A 23,319-nucleotide genomic window follows, 5' to 3' on the forward strand; every position below is an offset into this window, starting at 1 on the left:
CACATGCAGCTGCTGTAAAGTCACTGAACTTCATGCAATCTCCCATAAACAGCCAACGACTCTAGTTTTGTAACGAACATAATTGCCCAATTACAGTAGTTTGCTACAAAATTTCGTTTGGGAAAACATTTCTTTTCACGTCAACAACCGTAAACAAGCGCGTAGTAATCAGCTCCGGCGTCAATCTGAACGCACGTGAGGTTGTGTCACGCTTTAAAAAAGACGATTTCCACTCATTAAAACGTTTGATTTGGTTAGTAAACGCTATACGTGAGTAGAGGACATGTTCTTACCCTGCTGTCTGATGGTCCACCACCGCTCTCCGTGACTCCCGTGTGCTCTCTGACCGGGGACAGTGAGGGAGGCTCGGCTGAAACGACCAAAGAGGCTGCGCTTCTCTGTCAAGATAGTTCACATCCCCTCCGAAACTTCCTCCGCAGCTCCGCTACCGGAAATCACCGGGACCAGCGGGAGCGTTTCTGAGAAAAACAAAAAAAAAATCACTGAAAATGAGAGGCGGTGGTGTGATCATCTATATTAACCTCTCAGGAAGTCGGCCTATGTCCTGTGGTTTAAGCGTGAAAAACACATGAAGTGCAGCAAAATGAGCGGCCTTGTTTTTTGTCCACTTTTTCTTTAACTTAGGGTGAAGTCAGGTAATGTGAGACATCAGGTAAAACGGGACAGAGAAGGTTTGACATCTTGGGCTCCTTAAATATTAACAAAAATGTACTTTACATTAATCAATCGTTTTTATTGATTTGAGATAACTCATATGTGCAGATCAGAAAGTCAAAAATAAAAAATAAAAAGAAATAAAAATCGCTGGTCTTGCATGTTGCAGTGAAAACTATGTGGCGTGTTGGTTTTCTAAAGTTGGTAATAAGAGTTCTGCAGTTAAAACAAAAAGGGCATAATTGCAAAAATGGTTGTAGGGAGTTGCTTTCTATAAGATGCTTAAACTTAAAATATTTTCACATTACACTTTAGTTTGGGTTTTAAAAGGGGCTCTTTAAATATTTGCAGCCAGTCAACATGTTATGGAGTTAATGCTAAAAATTTATTTCACATAAAACGATAATTTTTATTGATTTGAGATAACAAGTATGGGCAAAAAGTAAAAACAAATCACTGGTCTTACAAGTTGCAAGGAAAGCTATGTGACATGTTGGCTTTCTAATGTTGGTGATAACAGTTCTGCAGCTAAAATAATAAAAGTATAACAACACCTCTTTCCCTCGTCAAAAAGCCTCTGGGATTTTTCCATTGGATTTTGGATCATTGCAGAAAATAAACTCTGTGGTAAACAAACTTCTATGATACTCACGTTATGATTTTTACAAATGAACACCACTTTCAGGACCTAAATGCAATCACCAGTAAAAAGCTGTTGTTGGGCTATTATTTGGCGCGGCTTGATGTGATGACATTCTGTAGCCTAATATAGCCACGTGTTAGCAATCAGCTTTTTGAAGAAACATTAAAAAATTCAAAGTTTCCAAGTTTGCAAGTGGGGTATTTGCAAAACTAAATGTGAACTTCTTTTCAGCTTGTTTAAAAGAAATACTTCATTTCAGACATCTGACAGAAAACCCATTCAAGAAATCCACTGACTTTGAGACGAGGGAACTGGAGGTTCACACACACACTAATATATAATACATACATATATATATATATATATATATATATATATATATATATATATACACAATACAACACAGCTATTCTATCTCACTTTAAAGGACAGTTTCACAGTGTTATAATAGGAGGCTAAATAAACCATGCCATGTTGAATTCTTGAATTTGAGGGAATTGGGCCTGAAATGTCATTGAAAAGTCCTTGAATTTGATGTATCAGAAGTTGTGGGAACCTGCTAACTTCTTTCCACCATCAAGTAGTTTATGTGCCTGTAATTTTATAGCACCTCACATTGCTATCAGCAATTAACAGCATCATAATCTTGATCATAAACCAAACCTCCCTGCAGACTAATATATAGTGAAGGAGGAAAAGCAGAAGCTCCACAGAGCCCAGTGAAAGCCCTCTACAGGCTTTACTGGATCAGCTTCTGCCAGCTGTAAATATTGATTTTCCAAGCAGAAAGACCATTAAATACCCTGAAAGAACACAGGATGAGTTGGGTCTAAAAGCAGGTTTACACATTAAAAAAATCAATCCTGTTGGATCTTTAAAGAATGAGACTAATGGGTTAAAAACGTTCCATAACAGACCAGCTCGCCCGACACATCGACAATGCATGTTGTGTTTTCGTGGTTGGTTGGTGAATTCTGAGCTAATTCTGGTAAACTGTGTTGTTGGGAATATGCAGGAAAAAACAATCAAATAAAGAAAATAGGGAAGTTGTATCTCAGATTATGATTGAGGTTGTTTCACATCGTAATCCTGCTGAGCTGCCACAGTGACATCCACAGGAGACGTCAGGAAACAGCACGGAGCGTATGATCATAGACATCTGACAGTCTGTCCACAGTTTAAGTGTTTACCTGACATAGGATTTAATAAACACAAATGCAGCTGACAGACTTATCATTCGGACTGCTGCTGAAAACAAAACTGACCACTGTTTTTGGAGGCTGAATTTGTCTGTTTTTGTTTGTTTGGTTAGTTGTTTCGTTAGTCAGCTGTGCTGAAAAGAAGCTGAGTAGGCTTCTTTTATGCCAATAAAGTACTACACTTTACACATTTATGAGATTTCTGTACTAAAATCATGAATGGAACGCTGAAAGGGCCCGCTGGGCCTGTGCCCAGGGGCCCAAAGAGTCAATTGGGCCCCCTGGCATTTATAGTACTTGCAGAATTTCAGTCAAATTAATTACTAACCAGAAAGAGACATCAAGTGACCACAAAAAGATGCAAAGGAATGCACAGAGACACAAAATAACCAAAACTTGAGGTAAGTAAATATAAGGGAAAAAACATTGAGATACAAAATGACCCCAAGGAGATGTTATTACAAAGTTACCACAAAGTGACACAAAAAGACACAATTGTACCTAAAAGAGACTTAAAATTACATAAGTAAGATATTTAACAACCACAGAGACACTACTCCGACAAAAAAGAGACGCAAAACAACCAGAGACACCAAGTGACCACAAAGAGACACAAAACGACAAAAAAGACACAAAGATAGCCCAAAGAGACACAAAACAACCACAAGGAGACACAAAATGACATAAAAAGACCAAAAGACACAAACTTACCTCAAAGATGCTCAAAATGACATCAGTAAGAAGAACCACAAAGATACAAAAAGGACAACAAAGAGACACAAAATTATCACAAAAAAACAGAAAACAACCACGAAGAGACACAAAACGACAAAAAAGGACACAAAATTACCTTAATGAAATACAACAGTTACTCTGGAGACAAAATCACAAAAACATGCACAACAACTACAAAGAGGCACAAAACAAACTGTAAAAATCGCCTTCTCTTGTTGAATTTTGTATTCTGTGTATTCTATTTATATATTTTTAACCCTTTTTTTTTTCACAATTTAGTGCATAAACACAAGCAAATATAAGCAAATCCAAAGCCAACAAAGTGATGATATTGGATTGAACACTGGATAAAAGTAAGAAAGCAACAACAATAATGAACATAAAAACATAAAGAAAAAGAAAACAAAACAAAAACAAGATGAAAAACAAACAAAGGACAATGAAAACAAACATTTAAATAAAGAAACAGAGTGTTGATTGTTTGGGTTTAGTTAATTTCATGTGAGAGTTTTACAGGATGGGTTTGGTTTGGCTTCATTAATTCTTTTTGTTCATGCTATATGCACATTTTTTAAACCCTTTTTCTCTTTTCCTTCTTTTCTGTATTTTGTGTTTTAAACTGCCATAGACGGGCATTTCAGACAAGCTTAGGCATAAATGCTGTGTTTTGTGGCAATAAATATAAAATAAATAACTACTTTTATTAGATATAAAATAGTTAAAAATTCTAAAATAGCTCAAACAGCGACATCATTAACCCTTTAACAGGCATTGTTACCGCACAGTTGATATTCCTTGAGATCAAATTGCTTCACTAAAATTTTGACAAAACCCAGTTTCATTTCATACAGATGATTCATTCATTCAAGTATTTTGATTATACTGTAATTCTATTCAGTTTTATTTCCATTATATTATACTGACAATTTGTTTTCTACCATTTTATATAGATTTTGTTATTAGATTATTTTTAATTTGTATGTATTCATTTTGTTTATTTATCTTTTTAATCAGATTTCTATTGTATAACATTTGTTTTTGTACTTTTTATAATGCATTATATTGTGAATTTTTCTTTTTGTTTTCTTATTAAATTAATGCAATTTGTTAATATATTCTACGGTCTATAATGTTGTATATTTTTTTGCAAAGGCATGCCTTAGAGTGACTGTTAAAGGATTAATTAAATCCCTGTATACAAAATGCATCATTAATAATAATCTAATAATACAATATATGATGATAAATCACAGACAGGCCCATTGTCCTGCATGACTGCTTTTATTTTTACCACAGCTACATTTTCTGATAACACCTCTTTACACCGCGGATCTTGTATTTATGATGGAGTATTTTTAAATTGTCTGTCATTTCCAGCAGGTATAATTATGTCCTCTGTCCTTGAAGCGATGCATCGGTCGTCAGACAGGCGGAGCTCTCGGTCCATCTCCCGCCACAGCAGCAGCAGCAGCAGCAGCATGGCAGCGTTATTACTAAGGTTTTTTGTTTTTTTCTCCCTCGTGGGATACAGACCGCTATTCTCAGTCCCCCGGAGCCGGAGCCGAACAACTGTGGCCTTATAAAAACGACTGAAAGCACCGACAAGGACGCACGTTTCAAGGTGAAAGGCTGAATAAACTGCAGGCGAGCTTGGATGTAGATTTCTGCCCCGGAGACTTGCAGTAAGTAAAACATTATAACTTTTCTTTTGGCGATTTTTTAAACGCTGAAAACAGATTGTATTCGGAGAAACGCGCTGTCTGAGTGTCGGCTTAAATTTGTGGTTACAAGTTGTTTTTTGCAGCTTTTTTCTCAGTGAAACTGCTGCCAGTTTATCCTTGTTCTTATGTAATATAAATAATCCAATCTGGGCTTTAAAAGAGAGTTTTTGGTGAACTGTTGCACAGAGACCAGCGCTGTTTATATCCCGTTTTAACTGGGATGAAGTACTGCATGGTCCTCGAGGGGCTGTAGTAGTAGCCTGCAGTTTTTATTCATTAGTTCGTTCATTCATTCAACCAGGATTTCATGTTGTAATTTGTTATAGACTGTTATCTGATTTGGACAGTTGAGTGTGAGTGAATGCTTGCAACGGATTCATGGGATTGCCTGCATATACTCATGTCCCCTCCTCCTGCAGCAAGATATATATATATATATATATATATATATATATATATATATATATATGAGAGTGAAATAACATCAAATTCAAATTATTTTCTGTGAGGAACTTTATCTGTGCATTGGAGATAACAGGTGATAACATGATACAATACACAAAAACTATTATTTATTTTACATTTATATCATATTTTGGGGTGTTGATGACAGAATCACAGATGTGACATTGATGTATGCAGTTTTTTGGCTATGAACAAGTTTTTGAGGCTTCACTTCAGACTGACACAACCATTAAGATTTTACCACTAGGGTTGCAACAGTATGAGAGTTTAATGTACGATAACCATCCTAGAAAATATTGCTGCATCAGGGCTTTAAAGAAATATTATCAGTAATATCAGTTACAATGACCCTTAAAGGACTAAAAACAGCTGGGGTTTCTTTGTTTGTTGTTAATATCATGACCCTCCCCAGAGATAAAAAAAAAAATACTTTCCCTTAATCCTCCCTGAGTGACGGGGGGGCATGACCTTCCCTCCCTCATGACATTTTTCCAGTTTCCTGTATTCCTTAGTTTTAGGGTTCAGAGGGTATTTAAAACACAGAATTTAAATCATTTAAAGCTGAATGTCCCAACCTTAAGCCAAATCAGAAAAAATAACTCCCTCCCTGATGCTTAAACTATTAATTTAAAGTGCCTTCCCTGTTTTGCACCACCCCTCTCATAAATAACAAACAGTTTGTTTCTATAATAGAAACTTAAATATTTTTGTTAAATGTAATTTATGTAAAAAGTCTCCATTTTAAGAGATAGCTAAAATAAAGTAGATTCTCTGTCCAGATCTTGTTTTTTTCCCCAAACCCTAGATCTGTAAATGTGCACCATATGATAACATTATACCTTGAACTGGTATACTGCTGCAAACCTATTTACTAGGGGTGGGTGGAAAAATACAGCAAAGTATTGCAAAATTTTCTGTGGCAGTATTGTACTGTATACGAGGATGCCAAGTATCTGTATTTTATTATATAAACAATTAACAAATACAAATTCAACTTTGGTAGCATAATAGAATAATAAAATCAATTTGCTTGTCAATCCACTAAATATGTGTTGCCGCAATAAAATACAAAAAAAGAAGTGAGGTGAACACATTTAAAGCTGTATCATATTAGCAGTGTCCCCACAGTCATGGAAAACCTGGAAAAGTTTCACAATAACATTTTCAAGGCCTGGAAAAGTCATGGAATTTATAAAAATCATTGAAAGTTTTGAAAAAGTCATGGAAATTTGTTGTATGTAATGAAATTTTTACATAGGAGTTACATAGCTTTATGTTTTCTTTACCATTACATACGTTTCCTCATTTTCCACACTAGCTGAAATTATTTTTGAACAGAGTTTGAATCTGATATGTTTAAAAAACGTCGAGCAAGTGGCACAAGAAAAATTAAATTAACATGGGTCCCTTGAAAAGTCATAGGAAAGTTTTTAAATGTTGTCCATTAAAATGTGTAGGAACCCTGTATTAGAAAAAGACACAGGTTATCCTTAATTTTCAGTTCAAAAATCATAAATTGCAATATATGTTATTACAATACCCAGCATACTGCAAAAGATTTACAATCGTAATAATATTGTATTGTGACCCAAATATAATGATGATATTGTATCGGAGGGCCTCTACTGATTTCAACCCCTATATTTACCACTAATAAACAAATCTATGAAATGTGTTTTATTATCTTTATCCAGCCTAATAACAACATAAAACTAATAAAATCTTTACTTTAAAGGGCTAGGCGGGAAATAAGTAAGATAAGTAAGTCAGATGCCTCCCCCCTCGGTGTGAAATTCAGTCTAAACGTTAGTTATTCTGTGTGCATCCAAGAGGTTGGAAGAGGCAGCCTGGTGTGAGAAGCAAACCAAGTTGCCCATTTAAAAGCTGGCAACTGTGTTTAGAGTCCTCGCCATTTGGGGGTGAACACAGAAGATAACACAATCTTGTCTCGAGAGCAGGCACAGAGCGCCTAAAGTGTAGACTTTTGAGATAATATTTGGAAGTGAGCCTCTCATCCGTCAGCCCCTCCACTCCTGAGCATAATTAGCAGCCTAATCCTCGCTGTTAAGCCGCTACCTGCTGGAGTGACATGTTTTAGTGCCGGTGTGACTCAGGAGGGAGCTCGGCTGGTGAAGTTATTTAGGTGCTGGGAAATTTTACCCCGTTTGACACCAGCTGGATAAACTGGAGCAGCCAAATTCTTGGCGACATCATGACTGAAGTGGGATTGCAATTTATTCTGACCACTGTCCTGTCTGGTGCCCTGCTGGTGGCTGTGGTGGCACTGGTTTGCTACTTCTGCTGCAGACTAGCTGGTCCAATGCCGCTGGGCGGACCTGGCAGCTTTTAATGGCTAGTGACTACCTGTAGCCTGACGAGGAGCGGTGAAAGGAACTGGTTTGAGGCACGTCATCTTGGATTAATATATTTCATCAATCAACTCTTGCGTGTTTGTTTCTGTTGGTTCAGACTTGCCTGTTTCTTATAAAGCCAGATGGAGCCTGGCGCGGTTATCGGTCTGAGAAAGTTGTTTGGAAGTGTTGAGGGAATGATCTTTTCATGCTGAATTTATAATAATTAGTTCAGTAAGGTGGAGTTCATAGCTATGGTGCCTGCCAACACAAGGGCAATATAAAGGGATAGTGCAGTTTTTTTGAAGTTGTGTTGTATGGACTACTTATTCATTGTCAGTCAGTTCATGTTATAGCTTGATTAGGCCATTTAACGGGTCTACTGTCGTTTGCCTCAGAATACAAGCACCGGTGGAGAATCGAGTTATTGGCAGAAGTATGTCAGACTCTGCAACAGCAGGTGGAGATATGCCGTCTTTCAGGGAGTTATAATAAACCTATATTATTTATACAGCCTGCGATATAGACAGAGTCACAATCATAACTATTTATTTACAATTATTTGCGGCAGAAAACCACCTCGTCAGGTACACATAATCAAACGGCGCTGAGCAAACTCTGCCTTGATTGACCTTTTTTAAGCCACTAAAAGAAATCAATATCAGTTTAAATGTACGCTATATTACAAATATTGTCACTGCTTTACCTTACCGTACGACAGCCCTTACCGATGGGGATTTGCTGTTATGTCAAAAAGGCCGGTGCAGCGACTAGAAGCATGCAGAAAACGCCTAGTTCAGTTAAAGTCCAACTAAGGTGTCTACATAATGGAATAGCTCGACTTCCAGTAAAATTATCTAGGTGTGTTAGTCCGATTTTGAGAAATTAAATTTAGTCTGATTTCAGTCGAACTAACTTGTTTACATGTATTTTAAAAGTCCGGTTTTAGTCGGACTAACAAAATAATTTGACTTTTTCAAACATCATGTAAACACACTGAGTGTATTACGTACAGTAACAGTTGGCATGCCCCCAGTTTGGAGAAGGAAGTACTGCTACATAATGCTGCTGAGGGGTCAGCAGCACATTTTAGCAACCTAAAAAGGTCCCACCTAAAAAAATATTAGTTTATGTTATATTGAGAGTACTTTCACTGTTTCACTCTAATGTCAGACAGTGTTTAACAACAGGAACAGAAGGACATTTTATCGCTTTCCTCAAAACCAGACTCTATTGAGAAAAACAGTAATTCAAAATTGCTGAAGTCAGGAGCAGCTGGTCTTTCACTGCCTTTAATGGTTATTTTGTTTTGGGTATGGTGTGTATTGTGTGGCCTTTTAAAGGGTTAGTTTGGACTCACCAAAATCACACAATAACACAAACTGACAAACAGACAGCTCCTGTGTTCAGCGAGTTAAACTTACTGTTTTTCTCGATGGAGTCTGGTGGCTTTGACATGAATATAAATGGGGAAGGGAAGCCATCAATTAATGAAATGTCTGAAGGAAAGGCAAAGCATTGAAAACAGTTAAGCCGATACTAGCCGAGGATTTTTTTAGGTGGGAAGACCCTCATCCTCAGAAACATATTGCTTAGCCTCTGTGCCTGCCTCTCCAAATTGGTGGCGTGCCGACTGACATCTACTGTATGTAATACACTGACTATGGATAAGTACCCAATATAACCCCACTTAAAAACTTCTGTACTATCCCTTTAAGATTACATTGCTGTACGTATTTCCCAATTTGGAGGGAACGCTATGAAAGATGTTTGCACACAACCTTGTCCTTATGCAAAAGGACATTTACTTTCTCTGGACTACAAGTCTTGGTTTTGAGTAGAACAATAGCACCTAGTTTACATATTGTCCTTGGATAATCTGTTTGCATTAATGATAGACGTTTAAACACAGATAAGTCATTTGCAAAGTATTTTGGCCTCCTACTCTTGACAATATTTCTACAATCACACAAAAACGTGATCAGAAGCCCTCTGTAAGATTTGCACAGTTAAAAGATTCTTGCAATAAAAGTATCTTGAGGTTTTTTTCGTCTTTCATGGGTGGATGTATCAAGTCAATCACTCGCTGTTAATCGGCTTTGTTATGGCCCTTAAACCTCTCAGTGCAATGGAGCTCAATCCCATTAAAATGACCTTGACTATAAGCACAGGAAGAAAGGAGGAGGGTGTGAATAATTACACATGAAAGCCTGACTTGCCAGGACCCATAAGGGCCCCTGTTGTGACTACTTACATTCACAGCAAGGCCTCCAGCTTAACTTACCAAGCTTTCCTTTTGTTTCTGCTGCAGAGCCTGATGCGCCTGATATACTCCTTTCCCACCAAAGTTAGTGCGTGCATGCAGGTTTTTCAAACGCAGGTAAACCTGCTTAATATAGCCAATAGACTGCCAGTGAACTCATCGCACAGATCTTTGTCAGCTTTTGTGTGTGTGTGTGTGTGTGTGTGTGTGGGTGGGTTGTTTTGTTGGTGTATCCATGCAATGTCACGGACAGGCAGGAGAACAGGTGAACAGTAAACAACAGCAGAAACAGAGGTCTTTGAAAACTTTTTAGTCGTTTCTTCTCTCTATATATCTCATACTTATTCAGTCTGTCTTTCAAACTCGGTGCAGACTAACTCTGACTAATGTTTGAGTGCTGTTTAGGAGGAGATGAATAGTAATTAATGATGGGGCGTCATTGCATCTCGCTGGTTTAGGAGCTTAAATACCGTGTTCATCCGGGTGCTGTTTTTCCTAATGCTGATTAGTTGACTGCCATCAGCTTAACGGCAAATAAGATGACAGTAGCCAGAGTTTTCCGTCAATTTTGGGCAGGTTAAAAAACAGGGTTCCAAACTTACTGCGTTAAAAATGTGCATTTCCAAAGATAGCAAAGGCATGACCTGACCTTCCCTCCCATTGATTAGCTACTTGTTGCGTTCATTGGTTGGGTTGGTTAAGTTTAAGCAAGAGGAGTGAGATTGGTTCAGGGCTTTGAGGCAAATTTTACACAGTGTCCAAACATGGAATTACAACCTGTAGCTTCATCACATGATGCTGTAGGTCTCAAAAAGACTTCCCATAGACTTGCATTGCGAAAGTGACACCTGTAAATCACTGGATAAATTCTTTTGAGTGTCACAACCCCCAAAATTACTCATTTCACTAGGATTTGATCCATTTGGTCCAATAACATTTTAAAAGTCTAGAAGAGGTGCAAGATTAAATTATTTTTTATCCAAGTTAAGTAAGCGGAGTGCTAAACTGGAAGTTAGCCTCTCAATGTGCCATAAGACGCTAGAGCGCGTGCTCCATGGGCCCCATGATGAGGACGATCTGGGTAATTTCATACTGCGGAAATCATGCCATGCGCCAACGAGCAACTTTCATAGAGACTAACAGAGACTTGCCTTCAACGCTGTCACCAGTTCTCTTTATAAATTCATCGACTGTTAAGAGTTGAGGTAAGAATGTCAGGGTGAGCCAATCAGAGGCAGAGTAAGGTGGGTCATGCCTTTGTTATCCAAGGACATGCAAATTTGCATCCCAGGAACAATAGAAACGTGTTAGGTACAAACAAAGATCTTCCCAGGTTAGCCTTTCAGGCAAAAGGACGCAATAAAATCACTATCAATGTGTCAGAGGACGTACCCTGTTATTTGCCCGGTATTGCGACATCGTGAACCCGGTGATGAGTTAACAATACCACTCCTGGTTCCCTCGTCTCAAACTCAATAGGTTTTTGGTTGGATGCTTGAAATAAGGTCTGTGGTTAACACAAGCGTAAGAGACTTTCACATTTTGTTTCTACAACATAATATAGGTCAGTAAATTTGTGAAGTATGAAGCTTTTATCTGTCTTTAAAAAGGCAGTTGTAAATAAGACTACAGAACATCATCAGGCCGAACACAACTTTACAGTCTTGTTTTGGTCGGGATGCTGAAGTCATGCGACTGCATGTAGTTTGTTTAAAGCCTTACTTACTTACTCTTCTTCATCCTCTATGGGACATAAGGCTTCAATTAGCTCTTTCCATTGCACTCAGTCCTTGGCAGCATGTTGCGATCCTCCGCACAACAGTTTAACTCTTCCAGCTCCTGTGTCACAGTAAAAAGAAACAACACACACAAAGTGTATCAGCCGCTACAATGAACAAAACTATTGTTTTTAGCCTTACATTAGCTTTTTACTTCTCTCGACTGCATTTACATTTCAAAAACCATAAGAATTGTGTTCATTTTCAAAGATTATCTCAATGAATAAAACATCTAAGTATCAAAATTGTTGTTCGCCACAGAGTTTTTTTTAATGCAGTAATCTAAAATCCAATGGAAAAATCCCATAATCTTTTAGATGATAAACCAGGGCAAACTGGCCCACAAGTAAACACAATCCCTGCAGTACTCTATCATAAAGTTAACGAGACATGTTCGAATGTAATCGAATGTAATTTATTGGAATCTATGTCACATCATAAGTGATTAATGCTTACCATGCACTAAAATACTTTGAAAAGATTTTGACACCAAAATGACACAATTTTGTGTGATGAGAAATTTAAAAAAGCTCAGCTATGTTTTTTTTTTTAACCAAATATTTATTAGTCTTCACATATATTTATACACACGTTTCAATTCACATCAGATCCTAAAGCTCAGCTATTTAAAAAAATAATAATTAAGATCTGTTTGTTTCCCTGGCTCAAAAGGGGAAATAAATAACACTGGAAAACTGATAAACAACAACAAAAAAAAACATTTGTACTGGCTCTCGGCCAGATTTGAACCATCAGTTTCACAATGAGTGCATCGCTACAAAGAGCCAACACTGCAGTGGAGCTGACTGTGTTGGTCACTTACAGTACAAAGAGACGATATTTTAAGCAGCACAGCATGAGCAATAAGTGCGTTGTTTGCCTCAAACATGTGCTTACTCAAATCATCAGAGTAAACACATATTAAGCCAGTGTGTCAGAGTCTGTGTGTGACAAGATGACACACATTTAATTTCTAGTGTGTGCGCTCTGCGTCTCTCTCCAGCTGCGAGGCGACGGCAGAAAGGCTTCCTTAGCTTCTCAAAGTGGCATGTTAAAGCTGTCTGGAGCAACGCGTCAGCTGCACTGAGACGACAACATGGAGGTGACAGCCCTGCTCATCATCTGCTCCTGTCTGATGTTGGAGAGTTTGGGGAAACCACAATTCCCTGGTAAGTTACTGTGTTGTCAGTTAGTTTCCGTAAAAACAACAACAAAATAACTGTCCAGCTTTCAGTAATACGTCATGATGTTCAGCACACACTGGAGAGGTTAAAGGTTGCAGAGGAGTGTTAGAACCTTTCAAGGAAGTTTATGTTAGATTTCCCGTTATTTAGAAAAAACACTGGATATTTGGGCCGCTGTGTGCAGTTCCATGGTACCAGGAAAATAACAGGAATTTACTGTTTGATACATTTTCATTCAAAATGATAATTCTGCCACTTTGTAGGAGATAGACGTGCATTTGTTCTGCCCTCCCACATTATAAGAGGTGAACCTGGTCAAATATGGAGAATATGGATTCTTGTATTAAAAAAAACTGATTGTCGCTCTTAAATGATTCAAGAGCGGCAATGAAGGCTGCAAAGATTTGTCAATTGAGTAGTTGCACAGATAAGTATAGGCAACAATTTTGATAATATAAATATTTTTTGTCATTTTTAAGCAAGAATACCCAAAACATTTGCCTGATTTGATCCTTTTCTCATCAGTCCCGATGGTAAACAGATATTTTTGGGTTTTGGACTGAAATGCATACCACACACTAGAAGACTGAAAAGATTTTTGAAAGACTTAAGTCGGACACTCTCTCACGTCTGAAGACAACTTGAGATTTTAGTCACAGATTTTGCAAAGACTTGGGACCTTTCAGGGTCACTATCTGCATTAGTAACTAGATTCCTTTCGAGGTAATTCCCCGTCGTGCTCCTGGTGGAAATTATTATGCCAAATTCCTTTTAATAAATATGCCACATTAATAATTCCTCACATGTTTGCAAAAACACAAAACTCTGGAAACACAAAATAAAAAGCGTCATATTTCAACACTATACTTGACAATTACGCATCAAGTAATCTGCAAAGATAATCTGTATTTGTGTACAAACTTTACATTTTGGATTTTGTCAACCCCAACACTTTCTAATCACGTTTTTGAGTCTACTATTTTACATTACAAAGTAGTTTTAAAGTCCATTTTGACAAGATAAAGCAATTCTTATCAGATTGTCTTGATTAGGGATCAAATAATTGCAAAAAACTGCATGGGACTAGTATAAAGTGGGCATGTCTGTAAAGGAGAGACTTTTTCCATCGCCAAAATTTTACCTAACTTTTAAGGCTTTATTCACACTCCTTAATGAGGAGCTAGCATGACACGGTTGGTACCACTGGATTCCTCACGTAGTTTTAAAATTCAGCCAAGTACAGCCTCTTAAAAATGGGAATGTCGGCCAGGCGATTAAGTTCAGGCGTTGTGCGCATCCTTAGTCGTATCTTGATTTACGCGTCAACACCGACAGCCCTAATTTTAATCAAACATTGGAAATTTGTGACAGTGACAATGCATGAAAAGTTGTTTGGTCTAAGGCTGGTTTTAGTCACATAAAAAAAGACATAAAGACACTACTGTGGGATCTAGGACATTATAACAGGCATTTTAAAAATGTTCAGATTTTATTTTCAGAGCTAACCAGACTTGCTTATTTCCTCAAACAGAACATGAGAAAGATCCCAAGTTTTGGAATACGTGGGCCCAGCGGACCCTGAAGAACGCGCTGACGCTGCAAAGTCTCAATACGAACAGAGCAAAGAATATCATCCTGTTCCTTGGAGATGGTAAGACAAAATCATTACATTTATGTCCTGATTAATGACAAGAAATCCCCAAATGCTGTGCAAATTCACTAAAAAAGTGGAAGGTAACTCTGCTACAGAAGGATCTGAATTGCAGGAAGCTCATCACTAAAGATGCAGTTTTCACTTCTGTCATTTGTGATTGCTTATGGACCATTCAGTCGAGTTTAAAGTTCCGGTGTGTAAGATTTGGTGGCATTTAGTGATATCTGGCAGTGAGGACTGCAGATTGCAACCATCTGAAACGTCTCACGGTTAAGATTCCTTCAGTGTTCATTATTTAGGAGGTTTTTACCAGGAGCTGAATTATCGGCACAGGTCTCTTCCTCTCGAAAGAAAAAAACAAACCGGGTGATTTAAACCTGTAAAACACACTGAAGAGCAGCTGGAAGCACCAGGTGGAGGTGATGAGGCTGATGAGGGGGAGTGGCCGGGTGGCGGAGTAAGTGGAAAAAATCCCACAGCAGCGGGAGAGAGGCAGAGCAAACAGGTGAATTCGGCACTCAATGTTAAACGCCATTATAAGCCCAATCACAGGTACTAGTCAAGATAATTGAGGAAGACCACAAACGTAAGGTTAAACAGTTTCATCAAGACTTATCTACCCAGCAGTCAGTCCTCAGTTATATGCCGGCTCCTTAAATTGGCCCGCAGTCATCAAAACTTTGCCTGTGATAGAGAATCCAGTAATCCAACAGAAAATGAATGAGATTTTTCAAATGTTTTCTAACACGCGAGGTGAATGAATCCTACAGTAGCAAACAAAACACCGTGCTGCCACCAGATCACTGGGATTCTGTCTGTGCTGTGCCGCTCATTGGTCACACAATAACTTTTATCCTCCATCTGGCCTCTGCTCTCTCTGTTTGGACTGTAGGCATTCTTGCGCACTGCTGCAAGCATGCTCATGTTTGCGCAGTTAGAGAACAACAGGCACAATCTTACAACGTTTGTAAGACACAACAGGGAGTGCCTGTAAAACCGGGTAATTGTTTCCCAGCAATTATTGTTCACATTTGACTCAAAAATCACAAGATTTGGTCTAAGAAACAGGACTCGGCTGCACAGTGAACTGCTTCGTCTGTGTACCTCTGAGCCTCTGGTTTTGTGTAACGTGCAGACTTTGATTACGTAGGGGAGTCTTCTACTTTGTAAGTTATCAAACTATAACCTGGGGCAAATGCAATTTGTTTTTCATCCTGTGTGCATTGTAAGAAAGGTTAGGCGAAATGAACATTTTCTAATATTTTCCAAAAAGTCCTGGGAATTCATCATCCTGCCTTTTACAGATTAACTACAAATGATTCTTTCTTACTGTGAACTTGAAAGTATCTATTTTGTTTATCTTGTTGTTTTTTTAATACTCTTTTCTACTTTTGAAGTAATTTGTATCTAAGAAAATATTTTGCCTGACAACATCCATCGTGTTCTAAAATGTCAAAGAAAGCAACAACCTTTCATGTGCTGCACACTGAGCGCAGCAGGGGTTGAAAAGTGTTAATGTCTCTCATGTGCAGTCGCTTTCTTTCCCGCCCTGAAGGAAATTTAATGCAATCTAACGGTCGACCTGCTTTTTGGTGTTTAGGGATGGGCGTTCCCACGGTGACGGCTGCTCGAATACTGAAGGGTCAGATGAGCGGACAGAGTGGAGAGGAGACGCAGCTGGAGATGGACAAGTTCCCTTTTGTGTCTTTGGCCAAGGTCCATCTTGGTTTTTATGTACATTATGGTGGTGTATTGATCGTGCTGTTGCCATTAATGGCTTCCTGACAAGGCCTGTGACTGTAAACGAGGTCATCCAGTGTGTAACGTCACATAGGCTGTGTATTATGTTACAGATTTGATGAAAAGATGGCCAGAAATAATAGAGTAGTTTGGTTTTTTCATACCTCATGAATTATCAGTGTTAGCCTCATAAGAATCAGTTAAACTGTGGGTCTGGTGATATTTTCAATTTTTCTTACTGCCAACAAAAACAAGTGAAGGTCCAGTGTGTAGAATTAGGGGGATATATTGGCTGAAATGGAATATAATATAATACATATGTTTTCTTAAGTGTATGATCACTTGAAAAAATGAATCTTTGTGTTTTCATCAACTCAGAATGAGCTGTTTTTATCTACATACAGAGCAGTTCCTCGTTCATAGAGATCGCCAAGTTGCGCCTGGAAGCTTAACACTGACTCTAGATTGTATCTTTGCATCGACCATCGTAGTTAGCAACCCCTCCATGGCGAGGGCAGTGAAAAAAACTTTTTTTTTTCTACAGAAAAGTACTTTATTCTGTGTTTTTTACGGGGCGATCTGCAGTGTGCCGAACAGCGTCGTAGAATAACTGATCTGTAACTAAAACTACTTTATTTAGTGTTTTTAGCAGTTTAAATCAACAGATCCACTTGTTCTGGAGAGGAAGAGACCTTTGCAGATAATTTGGCTCCCGTTAAAACGTCCTGAACAATATACATTGAAGGAATTCTAACCAAGAGAAATGGTTGATGGTTGCAATCTGTAATCTTTACTGTTGGCTGTCACTAAATCCCCCGAAATCTTACACACTGGACCTTTAACTGATCCCACTAATGAGTTTTGTCAGTGTAGCCAAAGCCTGATATAGTTTAGACATCCATTGCCGTGAAAAAACTATTAAAAACACACAAATGACCTACAGCAATGCACTTAACTATTTTTAACTAAATTTACATATATTGTTGTAAATAAAAATCCAATTTTTCATTTCAGTTTACAATTATGCGTGCGGAATAATGTGTCCTGGAAAACTAATCTGGCAATTTACAAAAACTGAGAACTTCCCGGAATTAACCCAAGGAAACTAGGTAAAAAAAGTTAAAAAAAAAAAGAAAAGTTGCACACAAAACAAATGATCTCACCGTATGAACAATGTGTAGAGCAGCGCATGCAAAAACAAGTGTTAAAAGATTTGAACAGGCCCAATTAACACAGGAGCCTGCTGTGCGAAAAATGGCACACTGTGCGTCTAAAAATGGAAACTAAATAACTTTTTGTCATATAAGCTGGAACTTGTTTCTACATCCGTACAGTAAGACATGAGACAGATATTTTGTGAAGAAAATGTAATTCCTCCTCCTCCTCCTCCTCCTCCTCCTCATTGCGAGAATCCACCGCACACGAACAAAGACAACCAGGCGGAGGAAGAGTTTCCATCACAGCTGTTAATCATTGTCATGAACTGCGGTCAACAGTCAAACTAGACAGCGCTGATAAAATATGCATCAAGATTTTCTTTTCTGCATTGCCTATTTCTTGCCTCAATTTTTTTCAGTGTACTTTCTAGCTGTGACTGACTACTGACTCATTGGTAGTAGAATAAAGTAGAGCATGACTTTTTTTCCACAGATTATCTGCCTTGTATACTTCTGTGTTAATACAGGGACCGTTTCAGAAAAAAAGACAAAAAGTAATTTTTATAAAAGTTACCAATTGTAGCTATGAGCTCTTTAAAAAAACATTTGTGACCTCCCATTTAAAATAATGAATTAATTGATGTGATAATAGATTTTAGGGTTTACATATTCAATGGAAACCAATGCAAATGAGGCTGGGAGTCACACACAAGGTCAGGAAGTATTGAGAGATGATTGAAATTTGCTGACAATAAGAATGAAGTTATACCATTTAAGTTTCCATTTCAACTTCCTGCTATTGTAGGAGGAGCACCAGTCCAGTTTGTCTCATGTCTGAACAAATTACATCATGCAAACACCACACGCAAGATCACAAGCATATCAGCGAGACAATAAACAATCCTGTCTAATATACATGATTACTGACCACGTCACTGCCCTGTAACTCTGCAGACATACAACACTAACGCCCAGGTGCCAGACAGCGCCGGCACCGCCACAGCTTACCTCTGCGGGGTCAAGGCCAACGAGGGCACGGTGGGAGTGAGTGCAGCTGCTGTCCGATCCCAGTGTAACACCACAGAGGGCAATGAGGTCACCTCCATCCTCAAATGGGCTAAGGAAGCAGGTAGAGTGACATTAAATAAACATAACACGTGCCAGTTTTTCTGATGTTTTGCAATCAATTATCATGCATTTCATGTGCGAGGAAACCTAATTGTGGTTGTGGTTTAATGCTGTGTTAATGGGAAGTGGGAAAATTCACCAGTGCAACTCGGTAGCTCAGAGCAATGACTTTGAAGTGTTCTCATAAGTGATGCTCTTAATGCATGTTTTTCAACTCTGCTCATTTTTCAACTCCGCTCATCCTTTGAACCAAAGTTTTCCTCAGAGCAATTTATAAGTGACATTAATTTCACCCAAAGAGGTTTATTTTTTCTGTATTTCTATTTAAAATGACAAGAAACACATTTTGAATCACAGATTTTTCAAAAAGCTACATCTGGCCACCCTTGCTATTAGGTTTCGTCAGATTTTTTAGTACTTTCTGAACACCCTGATGTGTCTGAATATTTGGTTCAAATTTTAAGTTTTTTGTAGAGTTGTTAGCACCAGTAGGCGTTTTGTTAATTTTTAACAGGGAAGACCCCGTTTATTTCATGGAACTTCAGCCCACTGTTTCATTCTTCATCTGATATCTAGATAAACGTGGATCTCGATTTTGGCTCATTTGGGGGTTTTGTTTGATTTTAAATGAACAAAGTCTTGGCTTTTAGAAAATGAAAGTCTTATCGCCACATTCAGACATTGAATACAGTTTTTAATTTTGTAAAGGCATGATGACAAGCTAGCAGTGAGCAATTGTCAAATGCAGTTTGGTCATCCTCATCACCACTTCCTTCTGTCCATGTCTCCCTAAAATTACAAATGAAAGGCTTATAAGGTCCATGACAGTGGATTTTAGTCTGATTTCAAACAAAGTCTTAGTTTCCAGAATATCAAAACCTCTTAAAACCCACTGGGGCGCCATCGATCCATTTGTGCTAAGGTTTTTCTAAGCAGCTGAATGACAGCCGTGATAATATACAATACAACAGCACTTCTGCTTGTGTGATAATGTTTAAATATTCATACTTTTATCAATATATGACATGCAAGACATCATTGGCTTGGTTAGATTGTCCTCAATTCTATCATTAAGTTCAATGTCAGGGAAATTTACTGGCATGGTAAACAAGAGATGAAAAGCTACAAAGAGCTGACTCCCTACCTTTTAAGTGGTCCTTAAGTCTGAATATGCCAGTAATCCTCGATTATTTATATTCGATTAGTCCATAACGATCCACCAACCAAAAGAATCCAAAGGGTTTTTCATAAAGATTTATCCAAGTTGTGAATATTGTCATATGAAATCCACTGTTAACTGTATCTGCTGACTTTATCAGTCTGCAGTTCTTTAACGTAAACAATATTTCTAGTATACCTGCACTGTGTTGTTGAGTATGTTTGTTTTTATTACCTCGCAGGCTACGAAATAAAAGTAGCAAACTTTTTCCAAAATACAGCATGTACTGCAAGTTAAGGCCAACGGGCTCCATCATGTATCTGGAATAAATATCTCAAAAGCCTTTTCCTCAAAGTCAGGGCTTGATGAGAGTAATTATGTAATGTAATTACATAAACATTACTGATATCATCACAATAACAAGAATGATGGCGCCTCCCTTGTCCTTCCTTGAGCCGCCTACTAACTACAACTTTTTAAACTAAAGCCAGAACACAACATGGGGCCAAATCTCATGTGAACAGATTTGATTTTTACCCTTCGAGGAGATATCATGGTGTTATGCAATCTTCTTAACCACCTTGCACCACAAAGAAGGAAAGGACAGAGCACCAAGGTTTTCAGAGGGTGGAATAAGTGAGGAGTGAGTGAGGGTCAGGACGTGTGTGGGTTCAGGGGTCAAAGATAATAAGAAAGCCAATAATTCCTCAGGGAAGACGGCAGGAAGCAGCTGACCTCCGGCACAGAGCAAACAGAAATGCGACACGTGTTTTTCATCAGGTCATTTTACGAGGCTGTCCCCTGCTGGTTTTTCCTTTCATGCTTCATTTTTACATCCAGAAGATTTATCAGCAGAAAATACTGCTGCATCCATTGATCGTCGTTGGGTTTAACTGTTAGAAACTGTTATTCAGACTGTGAGCAATATCAACATTTTCTTGTGGGGACCTTGACTACACAGTAAATTTGCAGTGTGCAATATAATTTGATGTCGGTATTTGATGATAAAATATCTCAGTGTCTGAACATTGTTACAATCTGGTGCTCTGAAATTGAACTTTCTGAGAGGTTTTTCGTGTCATTACAGTTGCTGTTATATGATTAAAGGAATGGTTTTGGCTATCGTACAACATTCACATGCCCGTACATCCATTAAAATAGGTTACTGTTCATACTGTCAAGTGATTTCTTCCTTTAAGAGACGGAGGACAAAATCTATGCATTACAACAATGCATTTCAGTTTAAGCTAGTGAGAAGCTCTCGCACTGAGTAATTTCCAGAGTGAGTCATTTAAGTAAAACATTATCTCTATGTGTCATCATTCCTCCACTGCAGCTCAACAACGAAACACTGTCCAGGGAAACACAAAGAAGGCGTTCTTCTACATCTGAACATGTTCTTCATAATGCAACACATAAGCTCTTAATATTAAAATAATTTTACTTTTTATGAGAACAGTGTAAAATTTTCAGCACAGACCACCTTTGACCAGTGACCTTAGCCTCTTTTGGAACAACAGGTGTCGGGTCACGAAATGGTTTGAGGCGTATGCACATTACTCCTCTGTGCACCAGCTTGATAATGATCCAATTGAACATACAATGCTAAAGAAAAGTTATCATCACCACTTTTAGTGAACATTACATATGCATTTCCCTCCCAGAATTTAGTGTTTAGTTTAAGATTTATTCAGGGTCTCCCATACATTCAAATGGATTTCCTATTTTGGGCACTGGGCCGTTCATTAGGATCACTGTTATATATACATACTGTTTGGTTACTCAATGCATGACACTCTTGGAGCATAGGGAGCACTCTGGGCACAGATGGAGCAGCAGAACATCAGACAAAAGCTAAACTCAAGCATTCACAATGCTGGGTGTAAAACTCCCCACTTACTTGCAGCAGCTGTTCCTCTCATCCATCAATCTGATCTGATCAGTTCTGATCAGATCAACAGATCAGTTACCCAACCCACAAATCACAAACTGCTTATGAAGAGCTCCACCTGCGCTGTGTTTACAGACCCGAAAAAAGTATATGTATTCTTGACATGTTTTCATTAATGGCTCCAGATTATTACTGTTTACTTGAACATTTATGGTGAAAATGTACAAAGATAATCTGTCTACACAAGACTTACGCCTCATCAACAAATCAGTTGCTTGAAATGGCATCCCTTTGAATGTGTCCTCAATCTATTAAAAGAATCTGCAAACGGAGCATCTTTCTGTCCTTAACTTGACAACTTTAAATACGTTACACAACACCTGCATACTCAGTATGCAGTGGCTTCCCTTTTACTTGAGGCAACAGGAAAGAAATCTACAACAGCAACCACATTCACATCACTGAATGAGGAAAAATCACCACTTTGTTCGATCTGTAATCTGCAATGAATATATGCCATCAATTTTTGGCTACTTCATCAACTGTTAAAATTTGCAGATTGCTGTCTTTGGCACGCAAACTATTGATTTCTTTCTCAACCCAAACAACTGTAAGGTAATTTCATGTCTGTGCCATGGCTGAGTGTATTATGAATAGTTGAAGCACGAAATTGTGTAGAGTAATTTCAGTCGCAGCAGTTAACAAAACACAAATGTCCTTAGGGTGATGACACAGTGTCAATAGAATAGAATAGAAACCTCATTGCCTCATACTGTGGTGCCCTAATTAAATGTCTCTTTCCTGTCCCTGCACCACCTGTCATAAAATCATGAAACAAGTCCATATTTTTACCACCAAAGTCTTATTTCATTTTATTGAGCTCTGAGGATCTCTAAGTATCACCAAATGACTGGGTGTCGCCAAATTAGTTGGAAATGAAATATTAAATGTAAAATACTCAAATCACTGCCTGTTGGTGTGTATGTGTGTTTCCACTGCAGGCAAGTCAGTGGGAATAGTGACGACGACCCGTGTCAACCATGCAACGCCCAGTGCTGCTTACGCCCACAGCGTGGACAGAGACTGGTACTCCGACAATGAGATGCCAGCTGAAGCGCTGAGGGACGGCTGCAGGGATATCGCCAGACAGCTCTTTGAAAACATTCCCAACATTGATGTGAGTCACAAGTATTCATTATGAGATGAGTTGTTATCAAGTGTCACTAGAAAACCTTCAGAGTTTCAAGTGTTTTTTTAGGTAATTTTTGGTGTATTGAAAACTGGGGCAACAGACACTTGAACATCTAAGATTTATCACCTGAAAGAGTTTCAACAATGGACTGATCAAATAGTGTAACTCGTTTTTGGAGTTAAACCGTACTTTAAAAAACATTACAAATGAGTAAATCCACTTTGCAGAGACAGTTATTCTCGTACTGTGTGAGAGCTGTTCCTAGATGCAACAATGACAGATTGTAAGCTAATGATAGCGGCTCTGTCCTGCTCAAGTATGTACGCATCTTTCCTTACCATATTTAAAGGGACAGTTTGCAATATTTTTCCTCTTACATTTTGT

The 23,319-nt window shown here is 38.3% G+C and overlaps 2 protein-coding genes and 1 long non-coding RNA gene across 5 annotated transcripts in view; 1 reads left to right on the plus strand and 2 right to left on the minus strand.

Annotated features, from left to right (window-relative positions):
- Positions 1-452, minus strand: part of ece1 (endothelin converting enzyme 1) — a 37,491-nt gene extending 37,039 nt beyond the window's left edge. The window contains exon 1 of the mRNA XM_042509327.2: positions 294-452. The gene's annotated coding sequence lies outside the window, so the exon portion shown is untranslated. The remainder of the gene's footprint in view (positions 1-293) is intronic.
- A 4,321-nt stretch (positions 453-4,773) lies between these two features.
- Positions 4,774-23,319, plus strand: part of alpl (alkaline phosphatase, biomineralization associated) — a 28,195-nt gene continuing 9,649 nt past the window's right edge. The window contains exons 1-6 of one of the 2 annotated variants that reach the window (XM_042509339.2): positions 4,774-4,934; positions 12,834-12,999; positions 14,546-14,665; positions 16,269-16,384; positions 18,520-18,694; positions 22,745-22,920. In XM_042509339.2, coding sequence (XP_042365273.1) covers positions 12,927-12,999; positions 14,546-14,665; positions 16,269-16,384; positions 18,520-18,694; positions 22,745-22,920 — 660 coding nt within the window. In that variant the 5' untranslated portion in view covers positions 4,774-4,934; positions 12,834-12,926. Of the gene's footprint in view, positions 4,935-7,555; positions 7,843-12,833; positions 13,000-14,545; positions 14,666-16,268; positions 16,385-18,519; positions 18,695-22,744; positions 22,921-23,319 lie in introns of those variants that run through there. The other variant, XM_088069252.1, reaches the window with a different exon arrangement.
- LOC148190257 (uncharacterized) overlaps positions 5,530-23,319 on the minus strand; it is a 56,093-nt gene continuing 38,303 nt past the window's right edge. The window contains exons 5-6 of one of the 2 annotated variants that reach the window (XR_015774839.1): positions 11,779-11,891; positions 5,530-6,900 (exon numbers count right to left, since the gene is read on the minus strand). This is a non-coding gene — a long non-coding RNA (uncharacterized LOC148190257). Of the gene's footprint in view, positions 6,901-11,625; positions 11,892-23,319 lie in introns of those variants that run through there. The other variant, XR_015774838.1, reaches the window with a different exon arrangement.

The sequence above is a fragment of the Plectropomus leopardus genome, chromosome 2 (assembly GCF_026936395.1).
Source record: "Plectropomus leopardus strain MGB_pleo_1.0 chromosome 2, ASM2693639v1, whole genome shotgun sequence".
NCBI classification, from domain to species: domain Eukaryota; kingdom Metazoa; phylum Chordata; class Actinopteri; order Perciformes; family Serranidae; genus Plectropomus; species Plectropomus leopardus.